Source organism: Poeciliopsis prolifica, unplaced genomic scaffold, assembly GCF_027474105.1.
Source record: "Poeciliopsis prolifica strain line A6 unplaced genomic scaffold, Auburn_PproV2 SCAFFOLD033, whole genome shotgun sequence".
Classification (NCBI taxonomy): Eukaryota; Metazoa; Chordata; class Actinopteri; order Cyprinodontiformes; family Poeciliidae; genus Poeciliopsis; species Poeciliopsis prolifica.
In genome coordinates this window covers 5573379-5591142 of record NW_026562408.1, presented here as the reverse complement: position 1 = coordinate 5591142, position 17764 = coordinate 5573379, and the positions used below count along the sequence as shown (strand labels likewise).

At 37.1% G+C, this 17764-nt stretch overlaps 1 protein-coding gene across 3 annotated transcripts in view; it reads right to left on the bottom strand.

The window, feature by feature from the left end:
* Window positions 1-5640: 5640 nt before the first annotated feature.
* Window positions 5641-17764, bottom strand: part of stard13a (StAR-related lipid transfer (START) domain containing 13a) — a 29142-nt gene continuing 17018 nt past the window's right edge. For all 3 annotated transcript variants that reach the window (XM_055051596.1, XM_055051595.1, XM_055051597.1), the window contains exons 5-14: window positions 16414-17717; window positions 14237-14407; window positions 13286-13445; window positions 12962-13160; window positions 11661-11874; window positions 11459-11573; window positions 9725-9979; window positions 9269-9486; window positions 8048-8224; window positions 5641-7959 (exon numbers count right to left, since the gene is read on the bottom strand). In XM_055051596.1, coding sequence (XP_054907571.1) covers window positions 7845-7959; window positions 8048-8224; window positions 9269-9486; window positions 9725-9979; window positions 11459-11573; window positions 11661-11874; window positions 12962-13160; window positions 13286-13445; window positions 14237-14407; window positions 16414-17717 — 2928 coding nt within the window. In that variant the 3' untranslated portion in view covers window positions 5641-7844. The remainder of the gene's footprint in view (window positions 7960-8047; window positions 8225-9268; window positions 9487-9724; window positions 9980-11458; window positions 11574-11660; window positions 11875-12961; window positions 13161-13285; window positions 13446-14236; window positions 14408-16413; window positions 17718-17764) is intronic.

Below are 17764 nucleotides of genomic sequence, written 5' to 3'. Positions count from 1 at the left end.
AATTTTAAGGGTAATGCTCTCCACTTTAGTTTATACAGATCACTTTCTTTTAAAACCCAATAAGCAAATTCAGACAGGGACATTTTCAAAGCAGTACATAGTTAGACAAAATATCCCAACAACAAATTTTATTGGAAATATTTGTTTCTTAATAAGTTCACAATTCCTTATTTTAATCATTTAAATGCTGAGTTTGTTGTTATACATCCTGATCTGTTGAATTATCATCAAGTAAGAAACGCCCTGGGCCTTGATTAAGGTCTGGGTTATCTCACTGTTTTGCAACATTGGCCATGTTTCTATAAATTAGGCAACTGGGATTACATGTGCTTTGAGATTTGACAGAAAAGCTTATGAATTATATACTTCACACTACTGAGTAAGCGAGGCCAATTCTCATCAGAGAGCAGTGGACGTTAGACAAATTAATCTGCTTTTCTCCGCTTGTGAGCATTCTTCATAAGCGTTTCTGACAGCATTCAAGCACCGCTCAGTGTCTTTAGCCTCTCAGAGCCTCGGCTCCCTGATGAGTCAGATATTAATGTTGCCAAACTCCCAGAAGTTTATTAAAAATCTCCCTCAATATTTAGAGATTCCCAAAGATATTATATCCGTCATGCTGAATTCCTGGTGATCCTTCTCATAGCTGAAAGCACAGCACAACCGTAAATTATTATGGGATGTTGGAGGCTTTTGAATAGAGGAATATTGAATATGAATGTTTTACTAAATTAGAGAGTGAGCATCAGAGGCAGTGGGATGAAAAGATACTCAGCAGACGACATGCCTAAAAGCTGAGAACAACAATGTTGTGTTGTGTTCACAGATTGTATTTAAGAATATCACTGCAAAAACACAAAATCAGACAAATTAATTCTGGCTAGTTTCTAGAGCAAATGTCTCGGTTCACTTCAGATAAGAAAATCTAACATGGAAGTAACTTTTCAGCAAAACATAAGAACTTAAGAACAATTCCTTAATATTGATGAAAAAAATTGATCCATTGGCAGATGATTTCACTTATAACATGAACATTTTATTGCACAAATATACAATAACTCTTTATGTCCAGCCACAAATTAAACAAATTCTAAAGTAGTGACAAGCAAAGACAGGACTCTAGCAAACATTTTCTTTTGGGTTTTTTCTGCTATTCCCTAGTTGAGTAATAATATCAAGTATTCCAGTCTGATTTTAAAATACACAGTACATAAATCCAAGCTTAGTATGTTAGTACTTTCTTGAGCCCCCAATGGGCCCCTAATGGGCCCCCAATGGGCCCCAATGGGCCCTTCAGTCTCTCACAACTCCTATAGCTGAAGCAGAAAGCTCATATTTATATATAAGCTGTAAAGCACCACCCTAAACAAACTGCTCAGAGTAGAAAGACACCTCTGGATTCAAGATGGTAAACATAATTAAGCATTTAGAGACTGAGGAATCTGATTTTATTATTGGTTGATAGAAACTAGTTTTCAGGTGCCTGGAGATGCCATTTCAAGTTATGTTGTTGCTTTTTATGAGCTAAATGTCTACAAAATTGTTGTTTAGCAGTTTGCCATTTTATTGTAAAGCAAAGAAAATGCTTTCCTATTGCATGAAACTGCATGGCAATAAAAGAAAACACCATCATATTGCAATCAATGCATATTCATACCAATGTGTGCATGTGTTTCTCATGGTGTTTGGAGAACCTTCAGAATACCAGCTGGCATTAATAATTAAATTGAGACATCACGTAGCAATGCACATGAGAGAAACAATGAAGCCAGATCTGTTGTTCTAGGTTTTGACTTTTGTGAGACTTGCATATATTTTCAGGTGTCTCTCACTTGTCACAAACAGCTGTAGCACAAGATCAAATCAGGACAATGACCTGAAGGCTAAAAGTATGCATGTCTTTTATGTCAGAATGACTCAATTTGTCACCATGCCTACCCTGAATGTATTAATTAACTTACCCTGAAAATTATAGGCTGGATGTAGGCAAGAGAGCTAAAAATGTAGAGTGAAAATAGGTACTTTTTTAACAGAAATAAAATACATAGAAGGGACAGGTCTAAACAAAATATAAGGATCAACTTCACAACTATGAACAAACATATTGATTCATGTCTACATAGGTTCTTCACAGACCTTCCATATTTAAATAATGTGTATTATTCATTAAGTGTGTATGTGGAAGGTCAGTTTTCTGACTATTTATAACCACTTTTGAAGAATTTCCCAGAATTTCATCATTCCTCGTGTTATTCCTGTGTTTTGAGTTTCTCTACATACACTCAAGGACACCTGTATTGCTGACATGCTGCCATTAATTATTCATTCACTGGTTAATTTATTCATTGATGACCTTATCGTGGTTGTTTGGAAGAAGATGGTGGATTAGCCGGTCTCAGGGGACACATCTGTCCCACCAGTGTTTTCCCTCCCTGATCAGATTTTAAGTCACGCAAACAAGACAGATAAAGATAACAAAGTGAAAGAAATAATACTGGATTGACTTGCTGATATAACAAATTGATTTAAATTGTGTTCAAATCAAATTAACCAGAAACAATAGACTTTTGCTGGCTTCCACAATTTTTTTCACAGCTGTAAAGCTTTAATGTGTTTGTTCAGATAGTGGAACGCTCATACTGGAAATAAATTAGATAATTGAAGAAATGACTTATACCACATGGATCATCTGGAACTAGAGAACTAAGGTAAAAGTAAAGTAGCTGAGCAAAAGGAAACTGGTAGGCTTTTAACTATTGGAAGGGTTGATGAGCAACATAAGAAGCAGGTGAGGCTAATCAGGAGAATGTGACTTGTAAGCACATATGTTAACAAAGGGGGATAGAAGAGGATCTCACTAAACCAAAAGTAAAAGAGAAACAATAAAATAAAAATCTAAACCAATAATCTCAGCACAAAATAAGTGACATCAATAAACAATCAGTTGAATCCAAAAACTAAAGTCCAAAATAAATACACAAAGATCAGAGAATCATGATAGATTATTTTGGCTAAAATTTCCAGTTTAGTTCCAGAGAAATAATTATTATTGTTTTACATGCAGAAATACCAAATTTTAGCGAAGGCTTCAAAAACCTTTGAGAAACATAATTGTAAGAAAATGGGCAAAACACGCAAATTCAGTTAGGAAAAAAATCTGGAAATACAAATGTTTTTTTTCCATATTCTCCCAGATATAGAATATATTTAAAACTACTTAAAACTTTTTTTAATTAAATTAAAAACATAAATGAAAAGCGGTCATCCTTTAAAGACTTAGACTTAGACTTCCTTTATTGTCATTGTACAAAAAAAACACAAGGTGAATCTTGACAACGAAATGTCGTTACTTGGCTACCAGTGTAGCAGAGCTAAAACCTTATACTACCCAATAAATAAATAAATACAATACAAGTGCCATAGAATACACAGTTTCAGTGTTGTGAAAAAAACTAAACTAAAGTGCATGTATTGACCATGTCCCTGGGGGGTCATTTGTTTAGTACATGAGTGTTGGAAACTTCAGCTAATTCTATTCCTATCTTCTGCTAGTACTGCTAAATTAAACTTATCTTGAGAATCAGCTAATAAATAACAATGTCTGACAGCTATCATAAACATCTATGTATCAGCTTGAAAAAATAGTTAATATATTATAGTTAATATTTAATTCACATTTCTGTCGTTTGAAATTTAAAGTTGAAGCTTAACTTACATTTCTGTTTTGTTCCCAGCAGAGGGCCCTTTAAGTCCTTTTGCAAAATATAGACTGCATTATACTCTATCTTAACGCGTCACGTGTGAAAGATTAGTTTTTGTTTTATACACACACAAAAAAGAAAAAAATAATCAGTTTTAGTTCATCAACAAACACCGGCAGGCAAAATTTGAAACTGCAGTCTCCTTCTGGATGGCTCCCGTTTTTCTTAAGACAACATCTGCTTAGTTCTGTGTGCATTTGTAAAAGAAAAAAAAACCACATGCAGATACGAAATTGATTCGTGGAGAAAATTACTGATTCACCTGGTGAGATTCTTTCTTTTTTCACTGAGTAATTTGCAAAATGATGTTCTCCATTTGTCAGAGCCTGTGGAGCAGCAGAGCTAAAACACACCCACCGTGCAGAGCATCATTGACATTCAGGAGCTGTAACCATGTGCCCCACTTTCAAGATAAACCACTGACATGTTAAATGAGGTAGAAGTTAAAGTAATGTCTCTCCGTTGTCACACAGTAAAAAGACATGCTTACTCACACGCAGGGAGATTTTAGAGAGTGGTATCTGGATCCAAACTCCTTCCTTGTCCTTTATGAGAGTCTAGACCATCTATCTAACTCAGCTAAGCAGGTAAATGTGATTGAATATTGATCTGAGCATTGGAGAGTTAGCCTCCATCCTCTGCTTTAAAGGACACAAGAAGGGAAGTGATAAAAAGTCCTTGAGGAGAGCCCTCTGTGATTCTGAGGACTTTTCACTTACTCGGTTATCTAAAAATATTTCCTGTGGCATACTTTTCACGCTCGTTTGAACTGCAGAGGGAGAAGAGCACCACTTCATGGACACAGCAACATATGACAAGGGGAATATTAGACATGAAAACTAATACTTGTTCAATTTTAATTTTTTTTTTTCACTTTTCATTCACAAGCTTTTATTTCTTGGGCTTTTAAGTGATAGACCAGCACGAATTAGTCCATAGTTTAATGTATGTTAATTGTATGTTATTTTACTTATTTTTCATTTCCAACTAAAATCTGAAAAGTGTGGCATACAACCCTTCTAAGTCAGTATTTGGTAGAACCACCATTTGAGGCATGCATCTACCTGCTTTGACCAGAGCATGCTGCTGCTAGCACCATGTGATTAGCAGCTTCATGCCATTGTGCCATTAGGTCTTAGCAAAGCTTTTGAACTAAATTTGGGTATGGACTTTGACTATGCCATTCATGGATATGCTTTAATCTGAGGCATTACATTGCAAGTCTGGGTGTATGTTTAGGGTTGTGGTTTCTAACAGCTTTTCATCCAAGCTTGTTCAGTATTGACTTACATCCATCTTTATATCAATTCTGATCACCTTCTCTCTTCATCCCCATTGCATGATGCTGCCACAGCTGTGTTTCACCATGGAGATAGTGTAACTACATTGATGTGAAGTGCTGCCCATCAATTCATCAGGTGAGGTTGACTTCAATTTCCTGGTAGGTTTACATTTATTCAACACCATTTCCATATTGGGGAGCTGTGTTGAAAGATTGGTATATTTTTTTTAAAGTTCTCCTTAAATATAAATGCATGTCATTTTTTAAATATTTCCTTATTTGTAATATATATATATATATATATATGTATGTATATATATATATATATATATATATATATATATAGATATATATATATATATATATATATATATATATATATATATATATAATATATTATTTTTTTTTTTCTTCTTTTTTTCTTTTTTTTTTCTTTTTAAATGGCTACTTTGTTTTGGCCTTTCACAACTAAAATTCAATAAATAAGCTTGTCAAAACATAAAAGACGTATGAAAATCTTTGCAAAACACATGGTTCTTTATAGCACATATTCATTTGTTTTTCATGGAAGAATTTGACAAAAAAACAAAGAACAAATGCACTTTTAAATTTTTATTCTCCTCTTTAGAAACAATAGCTTTGTTTTCAGTCACTGTCAAAAATAACAAGCATAAATCCTCCAGCTCTAAGCTAAGTTTGGAACCTCTCCACAAACAGCGGAGGTCTCACGTCAGAGTCTCTCAATCCTTTCTTACACACATGCACACGCGCCACTGTCACCCAGCAAAAGGCATCCACGCGAGGATTATGGTGGCACTGTGGAGATATTATATCATAGCAACACCATGGCAATGCTGCCTACAGTGGAAACAAACATTAAAGCCAGGGCAGTACCACAGTGGAGCGAGTTTTCCTCTATTGCTTCCCTACGGATGGTGTGTGGAAATTTCACGTTTCAGCTTATCAATATGATAGGAAGACGCTGAAGAGCTGTGATGGCACAGAGAGCGCTGCAGAGAGTTTACAGTACAGGCTGTAAGTGTGTTTGAAATGCAGATACACGGGCACAACCATGCACACACGCTAAGTTTCAAACATGCTTCCCAGAAGCAGTGAAATGGTCTCATGTCTTAGACATTGTATAACACAAAAGAGAAAAAAATCCACCATAATACCATATACAGAGATAAAAGAACACCTTTGAATAAGATTAACACTGAAAGTGGGGACTGAAAAGGGAAATCATCTGTGAAAGCGTACGTAAAATATAAAAAACACATTTATGGACCCAGTGATTGCGTCCCCTTCAATGTGGTTCAGGACTCTGTGTGGACATGAAACAAGTGGACTTTTTACAACACAGTGCTGACATGTATCCATATTTTGTTTTTTGTTTTTCTTTTAAAAGAGCTCTGATATTTTTATGTAATTACTTTGATACTTTTGTAAGTGCAAATGGAGCAATGATTTGGCATATCATCAAGATAAAGCTGGAGATACATCATATTCCCATGTTATTTGTAAAGAGTTCACTGGTATAAAGTCAAGTTACAGGTGAGCAAGACCTGTTTTTACAGATTAATTTAAAAATAAATCTAAGATTGATAGAATAAGCAGGACTTGTGATGTTTTCGCAAATATTGAGAAATGTAATAGTAATAAATAATCTTTATTTTAATAATATATGAGCTTCCATAGACAGTTAATTTGAAAATAAATTTACATGATATGTAAATTGTAGATAAGTACAATGGGGAATAAAGCGTTATATCATAATCTCTCATTGTTTTGTTTGTTCAAGATGTTAAAAATAAATGCTATGTATTTGGTAGAACAAATCAAAGCAATAAATAGGGAATTTGCTTTCTATCTACAAGACATCATCCTTTTCATTATGCACTTAGCTACAAGTACTTGCAAAGTAAATTGCAATTCTGATGATTGAACACATTCACAACTGGAAATAATCTTGAAATTGTGACTGAAAAGCAATATCATAATTTATATTATACATTAAAATATTATGTCGAAAAATACCTGGAAATAAAAATAAAAACACTTTTCTTCTATGTGCCCAGTCAGCATAATGTACAATCCAAGTCAGAAGTTTACATCTACTCATCATGGATATTAACATCATTTTAATTTGGGGGGTTTAATATAGGACAAATTGGAAATGAGCAACCCTTTTTATTCTACAAATATATAATTATTTGCCATTATTCTGGCTGGAGAATTGATCACTCCTCTTGGCATAACTGGCAAAGTTTGTTTAAAGTGAACGGCTTTGTGGCATGGCCTCTGTTTTTCATTAATATATTGGTTTAAAAATTGGTTTGAATGTTGCAAAATTGGTTTGAATGTTGATTTTAAAAAAAACATAATAACACCCATCAAGGTTCAAGCTTAATTTTAACCGGAAGATGTTCCACATCTACATTGAAGATTGCTTTGAGGAGCGAAGGCGAGGCTGTAAACCAGAGAACACTGAACTGTTTAAGACAGTGCAGGAACAAGGCTTAAAAGCAATTACATTACCAATACTGACCTGATAATTTGGACCTTGTGTTTATCACAGAAAATGTACACATAATTTGAACTAGTGTATGTAGTTATTCCTGTCAAAAATCACTGACGGTTTTTGTTTTATAATCAATTTACTCAAAACCCATATTGGATGGGTCTTATAAATCTTTAAAAGCCCCAAATTACTGATTCCATGTCTGAGCAGAACTTAGCACCAAGAAAAGATCGCCTGGGTGATTAAACTGGTTTCCAGGATGAAGAATTATGTTTGAAGCTCAATTCTTCGCCTCAGGACTCTGATCGCCTGGGAGGAATGAGGAGCGGATCCTCTGGGCTTCATTAACACACAAATGACCAAACGCTTTGTTGTACCATTCTGGAGATCGTCCCCTGAAACGATAATAACAAATTAACATGTTATAAATTTAAAATCTTGCTAAAAACGTGACTGTAAATGGATGATGAAGCCCTTCCACACCTGAGATCAACTCTGGAGATGTGTGTGAGCCTGGTCTTCCCCGTCCCATAGGGCTCAAGGAGATATTGTGACTCCAGCACAACGCCCCTCACAGCTCCAACACGTGGGCTGTCATCATGCTCGACGGACACGCACACCAGCGCACAGGATTCTTTACAAAGGTCTGTACGCCATGATCTGAATGGTGTAAAAAGATTATGAGGTTAGAGCTTCACGGTAGAAACTGCAAACAAATTGTATCTATCTACTGAGAAACTCTTAACTACCACCTCTTTGTAGTACTAGTTTAATGTTTTTAATAAGAGAGTATCGTGTATTTTCCAGGAACATGGTGCCATTTTATAACACAATCAAGTTACTATGTTACCTTCAGTTGTTATAAAAATGCTGCACATATCAAACTTGAAGTTTTGACTTCACAATTTGATGCCATGTTCTTGGTATCTATCTCTTTAAGAAGCTTCTTCCCTTTCCGACAGTTCGGCTTCAGTACATCATCACAACAGTGTCGTTAACAACAAAACAAATCATGTATTTATGTCAATTTTAACAACTGTTCTTAAACACATTGGGCTGAGAACAAGTTGTTATGATAAACGGGGATGCAGCTCCATCAGGGGTTTGCTCATTGCTGCTGCCACTAGTCTTGTGGAGCGGAGAGAGGGAGGCACCGAAAAGGGCTGCTCTGTGAGGCAAATGTTCGGCAGGAGACTGCAGCTCTAAGGAGAAGAGCTTTTTGAAAATAAGCTAAACGTTTGGGCATCTCTAAATTTTCTGCCACAGGAAATTCAAGACACTTTTTCATAGGTTTTTGAATTTCCTGTGCTTTAAAAGAATCAAAGTAACACTCCAGGTATGTTGTTGACGACATGACATAAAGCTATAAATGTCAATTTCATGCAATACTCCATTAAAAATATAATCATGACACTCACTTCTTATTCATGTAAAAAATAGGCAGAATTAGTCTCTGAACATTTAACTCTGCTGTTTAAACATGGTGGATTAATAAAAGAGCAATCTTTCTATTTTATTGCTTTTAACTGATTAAATACATGCTTGTTTTGATATGTAGAAAATCTTTCAACTGTTACTAAGACTCATTCCATGTGACAATTTTTGAGAATATATGATTCACTCAGTCGGATTCAAATTCACACACACAGACACACCCACGTGTGTCTCCGCACATGTGTCACATCGTGCAGTTATTAATCATACCTTAGTACCACATAGTCATAGCACGGGTGAGGCGCCATATTGCAGCAGGTGTAATGATACACATCTGTTTGTTTGTCCAACGTTTCCAGAATCTTCTCCTGCTGGAGCTCCGTTTGCCACAGCAGGCGCTCCTTCAGAAGCCGCTGCAGGACCTCAGAGGGAGACGCTGACACCTCCAGACAAACTCGCCACCTCCTCAGAGGATTCCCGTCTCCAACCTTACACATAAATATTGAAAATGTCAAAGAAAGTATTGAAACGAAAGTCTTCAAGTTCCTGATTTTTAGTTCAAAAATTTCGCGTTTCAGTTTTTCTGCTTTGTCAGTGTTGACCACATGAGATTAATAAATATAGACTCTTTTTAAAAGGTCCCACTAATCTCTGCTGCCTTATCTTTTTTATTCTCGACTCCTCGTCTCCAAAATCCCACCATATTGGAACAGAGTGACCTCCCACCTTTTTAAATGTCAGCTCCGTGTTGTCAGAAGACAAGCGGGACACCCAGCCTTTACTCTTGTCCTTGGCCTCTTTCAGCAAGTTCTGGATCAGCCCTTCTATGTGTGCATTGTAGGATGCTTCCTCATCCTCTTCTTCCACTTCCTCATCCACATCTTCCTCCTCCTGGACCTTGCAAAGCTCCTCCAGTGGGGGCACCATCAGCGCAGCCTCCATGTAGGAGTTGCGGGACTGGGTCACCATTTCCTCTGGGATCTGAGCAACAATCGGAAAAGGTGTGTCACAAAAAAAAAACCCGCAATAAACTCAGGAAGGATAGAATTTGAAGAAAACTAGTATTTCTCTGTTTTTTTCTCTTTTTTATCGCTTAGTTTTATGCAAAATTGAGTTGGAATTTTAATTACTTAATTATGGTACATGTTTGCTTAACCTAAAAACAGCATACAGTCATCTTCAATAGATTAGAATGTGTTTTCCCATAGATCCCAGATTAAATACAACTTTTCAAGGTAACATTTAAGGAGGTATTTATAAACTCCACATTTCTGTAATAGAAATATTTATCTTTATTAATAATTTTTATCTTAAATTTGTTTTCATTAGCTGCAAGTGGAAAATCAATAAAAGTAGCAAAAACAAAGGCTTAAATGTGTCAATGTAATGTGTTTCACTTAGTGAACTGAGTTACTGAAAAACATGAACTTTTCAGTAGTATTCATGTTTATTCAATATCAGTGAATTTTTAATTTAATCCTTTCAATTCCTTATCACATATTGTTCTGCACACACTCAAAACTCTGCTCTTACATTAAGAAGACCTCTCTTGAGTGCCCACACTTACAAGAACAAGAATATTCCCGCGCTCAGATTTAATGCATGTTGCATAAAATTCTGTTTAAATCTTTCACATCACCATTAGCATGAGAATTTTGCGTTAGCATCACTGCCTTTTATGGGGCATTTCTGTTGTGTTCAAAGGACTTCACTTCAGAGAGATCCCATCACTGATGGGAGAACGGACTGAGAGAGTTGAGGAAGAGGAACTGCAAGTCAGCTCAAATCTGATGACATAAAGTTTTGAGGAGGAAAGGAGCATGTCAGCAAGAAAGACATCTTTTTGTGTAAGTATTTTTTTTTTTTTTTTGTGAGTGAATGTAAGAAACTTGATCTTAATATTAAAGCGAATGCTTTTAGATTACAATGTTTTCTGGCTCGGACTTAGATGGTTAATCTTAAGTTGTACAGATTGGTGTTGCAAGTAAGAGATTGTGACCACCCCTTGTTTTAACATATCTATCAGGGGAGAAATATTTGGCTCTAGAAAGAATAGTGACTCTCAACTAATTCTAATTTTAATAAATAGTGTATAAGAGTTATATAAAAAAAAACTTCTCCCCTTCACCTTTGAGATGAGATGAAAAATATTAAAAGTAAAAAATTTTAAAAATCAATTGGAAGAACTTAGATTGAAGTACCTATTCTGTTCAGATTAAAAGTTTATTATTTTTAATGTAAAAAGATATTTAATCTTAAAATGCACTGTAATCAGTTTTATTTTCTCCAGATAGCAGTTCCAATTCCTTGCAAAAAGCCTGAGTCTCTGATGACATAATGTGACAAACAATCTTAAGTACAATTAGCTCATCGCCTTAAATGCAGTGAATTAATTTTAATTTGTTAACTGAAATATCAGCCCATGCATTAAAATAAATATCTGCTGAGTTTGATCCAGACCTGGAAGAGATGTTGGCACTCTGTGATCATGTGTGCCAGGCCCTGTGTGGCAGCAAGGTTCTCACTCAGGTCTTTCTGATCGGGACGGCCTGTAGCGTACTTCTTCTGGATTGACCTAAAGAAGACAAGAACCACAGAAAGAATGCGAGGTCACCACCAGGTTTCTTGTTTTCCATTTGAACTCATGAGAGTTTACGCATACCTTGGTGACAGCGTCTCGTTCTTCAGGATGCTGAGGTGGAACAGAGATGGGCCCAGACAAACAGCGAGGTTCATCGGCGTCATCTGGTTCTCCTCCACCAAGGAGGTGACGTCCCGCAAGAAGTAGAGCAGAGTCTGCAGAACCTCCCTGTTCTCATCAGGCATCAGCAATATGGCTGCCCTGACAGCCTGCAACCGCTGTTCTTTTGGAACATCTAATTGTTGGAAAAGAAGGAAAATTAAAATAGGAAAAAGGGACTAGAGATAAATTCCTTATTATAGTAGGAAGCAGTAATCTCCATTTGGGTAAATATGTTTGATGCTGTTCCAATAATGGATTATTAAGGAGATTGCAATGTTCTCTTTTCTGTATAATTTTGAAGAATGGCTAAGTGAAATTTGTCTCTGTATGCCTTCATATGTATGTCTTAGATAATCAGAAAGTTATGAATTACTAACTAAAAGATCAGAAACAGTTTGAGCAATGAGAAAATGTCAACTACTTGTCAGCTATATGTCCATTAACTGGTTGGTTTCAAATCAAACTCTGAAAACATGATATTTATTTGTATTCAAAAAAAGAAATGATAGCATGAACTTTGATGCACTTCTTTGATATTATCTGAATTATTTTGGAAGATTTTTTGGCACTAGTTGCCTTTACTGAACAGTAATTTGTTATAAAAGAAGAAGAGGAGAGAAAGGGAAAACATGAAGCAAATGACCCAAAACCAGGACTCGAACCCATGACCCATGCATCAAGGACAACATTCTGTGTAAATGTCCCATTCATTTGAAATTAATGACAGTCAATGGATGTTGAAAAATTTAGAAAAATCTTGTAATTTCTTCATTTTCTGTTTAAATCAAAACAGTAACTTTTGTCAATGAACTTGCAGCTAATCTGTCTTGTTTCAAAAATCTAATAAACGTTGGTTATAATTGGACTGGAAAAGTCAGACCTCAAAGAAAACCACAACCGGCCAGGAAATTGCCCTGATCAGTAGCTCTTTAACATAAAACAATGCTCCAATGTTTAATTTAGTTTTAGTGGAGTCACTGGGTGCTGCACTATTTCAATAAAAGCAGTTTTTTTAAACACAGAATGGGTTTTCTCCTCTTGAATGGATTCCCACTGAAGTCTGTGTTCTTCCATTTTTGTGTGGTAATGTTTCTGCAAAGGTTTTGTATGCATCTTTTCAAGAGGAGCCAAAAAACTGACAATTATTTTATTGGCTGGTGTACTTAAGGAAAAAAGCAAAAGAGTTTATTAAAGGGAGATCTACTTCCACATTTACTTACATTGGTAAATGTGCAGGAAAGTTTCCCCCAGTTTGCTTGTAAGCAGAGGTTCGGGTAAGTCCCTGAAGAACTGTTTGACCATGTCAGCCACATCATATGCAGATTGGTCGTCGTAGTTTACACAGTCAGGGGACAACTCGCACTGCTGCCTCAAAGCCTGAATCCGGGACTTTACACCAGACTTGCGGAACAATCCCACCTGGAATGGAGACAGTGGGAGAGAGTCTGGAAGAATCAGGGACGGAATGGTGCCTTGTGTCTGACAGCTTAGGCATGGAGAGAATGAAATGCACACAAGCAGTCCAGTAAAAGCTGTTTACTAACCTGGTCCAGACAGTAAGTCCTGAGGTGGCTGAGGGCCTGTTGTAAACACAGAGGAAGTGGGAACCCACAGCGCTGGACATGAACAATCAGAGGAACGCCAAACACACTCTTCTCTTTGTAGTCTGGGACCTTCATACGCTTCATAAACTTAGGCACGGACCTGCCAGCGACAGACAAACAATTAGGGAAGTGTGTGGGAGAAAAGAGATGTCTATGATTTCATTATCAGCCTAAACATGTACACACTGGTCAACAGGACTTCCCTGTAGGGCACAATAAAAGTGAACAGGACTGGTTGTTTATTGCAGAGGGATGAGTTTGTGGGTAGTGGGGAATGGCGGCTGAGTTTTGTAAGCTCAGCCCTTGACAAACACTTGCACATGGACAAACCCATTGATGTTAGGCTATGTTTTCAATTTTAAGACATACATGAAGGTGTTAATTGTCCATATGGTCCAACAGCTAAAGGCTACAGCAGGCTTGAGAAATATCTAATAAAGCTCTCGTAAAGACTGTTAAAAGAAGGAAGAAGAACCCCTTGAATTTCTTTTTCTTATGTTATGTTGAAACCACACATTTCTATGCATCCTTGTTGGCGTTACAGTTTGTATAACAACAGAAAGCAGAGCATAATTATGAAGTGAAAAGAGAAGGATGGATGGTTTTAAAAATGTTTTACAAATTAAAAATCACAAAATCGTGGCCTCCATTTACATTCAGTCTTATCTCAATGCATCCCTTACTTATGTCATTTCGAATGTGAAAAAATGTAAAAACATTTACTATATTATTCATTTTATAGTTGGGAGAAAAGATTGTAAAGCAGTTAGATGAACAGTGTCATACTTAGGTTCATTTGTGCGGTACGGCATATTCCCTATTTTTTGTGATTACGTGGGATTAAACTATCTCAAATTATCTTCTATGTTAGTTAGTTGTATTTCTACATACCATGTCCAGCCATGTTTGTTAGACATGGAGTATTTCTCCATGATGGCGGTCAGGCGGAGCAGAGAAAACTTCTGCAGCAGGCTCAGCTGGCCCGCCGACTGGCTGCTGATCTGCAGTGAAGATGCTGGCTGGTTGAGATGATCAGACGTTCTGAAACTTGGCCATCGGAGACTAAGATGGATTTACAGGTAAAAGGTAAAATATAATGTGAGTCAGGCAATACAATTCACTCTTGTATCTTATTACATTGATATGTGGAGTGATCAAATAAAAACAACAGTTGTGCTGGTTTTAAAATGCCCAATCATGTCTTTGGTGGATATCCATTTGGGATCAACCTTATATATGAATATTCATTTCACTAATTTGACACACATTAACTCAACTGCAGACTCAGAATATTTTGCCAGTCTCTATTTTGCTGTGATGACAGAAGATTTTCCTAAAACTGGAACACAACATGATCTACGGTAACCTTTGTCTTCTAAAGTGCAACTCAATCAAAAAAAAAACATTTTAGGTGTCATTCTGTCAGTAAAGAAACATGGAAGTAAGAGTTAATTTAGGTTATTCTATATTTTTAATTAAACAGCCATTACAACTGCAAGGTGTTCTTGCTAATGTTGCTGCATGCTCATCCAGGAGGAGTGAATGCTGCAAGTTAGTGACTCGGTGGAATTTGCTGCTTTCCTTAGATTGAAAACTTTTTAAACTAATTGGAATAACAAAACTCAGCTTAATCCACTAGAATAACTAGAATTAATAAGAATGTGTGTGACTGAATTGAAATTACTTTTTTTTATAGTGCCAAGACATTTGTTGGGAAATGGTATGATGCAAATAAACTAAATTAATATGATCTTGCTATTTTTGAAGCTTGTGACAATCATGACTGATAAGGAATGACAGTATGCTACTTTTGTTTACAGATTTTATTCCCAGATGAACTCACTGAGGAAATTCAACTTTCAGACTGATTTACACCATCACATGTTGTGCTTACTTTTAAAAAAAGTTCAGTCTTATCTAACCAGCGCTCAGTCCTGGTCACATTTGGTGCTCTTCAGGGTTCTGTCCTCAGGCCCATTATTTCATAATCTAACCCCTTCGAATTGGGCACATAGTCCAAAATGACATTTTCATTGCACTCATAAAACTCTTCAGTTTACTCTACTGTTCCTAATGACCATATGTTTACCATGCAAAGCCAGAGTTTTCAACCAATCCACTCCTTAACTTTATAATTCTCTTGCATGCGACATTTTTATACTCTCCAGAATTTATGACACCACAATAGAAATAATTGCAACAATTTTTGGAATTTTTTCATCTTTAAAGGCCTTCTAAAATATGCATATATATAAAAAACTTAAAGAAAATAATTTTAAAAAGCAGATAGATATGTAAACAATTTTATTTTTCGAAGAACTTAAATAGTTTAATTTTTGTCACTCGCCATAATGATAGACTATAACTTGTCATCAAGAAAGGCTGGTGCAGACATCTAGTAGAAGTCAGAAATACTGCCACCTGCAGGAGAATGTTTGCAGTCACTAAGAACCAATGTTTTTCACAATTTTTACAAAAAAATTAGCAATCAAATTACAATTTTGCATTAGCATGAAGAAATCTTTTAATTTTGTATAAATATCTACAATCTCGGAATCGTAAAAAACTGGAGGGATGTTCAAGCTATTCTTACTGCTCTCAAATCTTTGTTCCTTTTTGGATTATTAAGTTTTGTTTGGCAGCTGTTACTGTTTTTGTGGCACTTTCATTTGATTATTTTAATTTTGTAAGGTGAGAGGTACTTGTAAATAAAATAGATTTTTTCAGAAATCAGTTGGAAATCCTTTCAAATCCCCTAAATAGCACAATTATTACACCATTACACCATTTTTACACTGATATTTTAAGAACTTTATACAAGAATGATTATTGTATTTGAAATATACAAAAATAAGATTCTAAGAACCTAAGAAATAACTTTTGCCAATAATTCACTTCAATAATTGAAGTTATGTGGATGATCATGCAGAGCGTCGCTAAAATGTCAGTAGATGCTGTGGTGAGTCCACAGTTCTTATAACCAATAAAAGTTCAAGCCAAACTATAAAAACAAGACCCAAGAAGCAATCAACCATAATTATCTAATAAATGTGTGTGCAGCTGCTTACCGAGGTCTTGTGAGCGAGGCCCCAACTCCAGAGTCCCGCCTCTCCCGACTGGTCCCTGTTGAATCGGTGTCATTTAGGGAGACCCCGTCTCTCTCACCTTCGCTGGGGGTGGCCCTGCCCTCCCCTCGCTCTACTCCCTCCAGTGCCTCCCCCTCGGGCAAAACACTGCGGCTCCAGTGGTCTACAATCTGCTGCAAGCCACTGACGTGCTGGATGATGTCGTCTAAGTGAGGAAACAGGTTGTCCTCCTTTTCAAAGTCTAGAAGGTCCCCTGTGCTGGCATAAAGGTGGGAGCCTGGCACGTTGTCGTAAACACTCACCCTGCTGCCTCTCGGAGCTCCAGGGCAGGCAGGTTTAGATAAAGGTTCGCCCAGGCCATTTTCATTTGGGGAAGTTTGGCTGTGTGACTGGGGATTATTGTTCCTGTCACCGGGGGAAGGTGCCAGACTTTCAATGGACAGAGCTTTGGGAAAAGTGCCTGGCTTGTGGTCTTTGGGGATGTGAATGAGGAGGTTTTCATATGAGCGAAATTGGTTTCTGCCAAACTGGTTCTGACCGTCAGTCCTCTTACCCTGAGAAGGCAACTCCATATCCTCCAGGTACATGCTGCTTCTCTTGCTGGCAGTGCGCGGTTTTGTACATGCAGGCTCCTGAACAATCAGCGCTACAGTCTCTTTGCTTGGACTCACATTTAGCATGATCTGGACTTTAGATGTTTTGTTGTCAGAAACAGGGGGATCATCGCCATCTGTTTGATGGTTGTGTTTTGGGCTGTTTTCTAATTGGCTGATGGGAGTACACTGAAGCATTTGAAGCGCATGAGGCTCCTCCCCCTGTAACACCGGCTCACTGATGACCAGCTGCGGTCTCCGATTTGAGCTTTTCCTCCTTGTCGATGGCCCCCAGGTACGCATCAGCTCCATTTTGCGTAGAAACTCTTTGGCTTTACTCTTTCCTCCTTGCCCATGGCGGCTGCTTTTAATGGGAAGGGAGTTGTAATGAGGAAGTTCCCTCGGTGGTTGATAGGAAGCATAGAGGGACGCCATGGATATAGAGTCAGGCATTGCGGAGGCCGAGTCCTCACTGTGGAGTGAGGAGATCTCCGTGATTTCCTGCTCACTCAGGTCAGTCAGTACGCTCTCACTGCTCACTGTGCTGCGCAAACCCTCGCCTTGACCCGTTGGGCTGCTCTCATTAGTGCTGTCCAATAGAAAGTCCTGCAGACGTGACCAGCGGCGGCTGTTCCACTCAAATGTCCACCTCTTACTGATAGCCAAAGGATCATCTTCATCAGAGTCATCACTCTATAGAAAGACAGCGTAATAGATTAAAAAAATACACCCAAATTAAT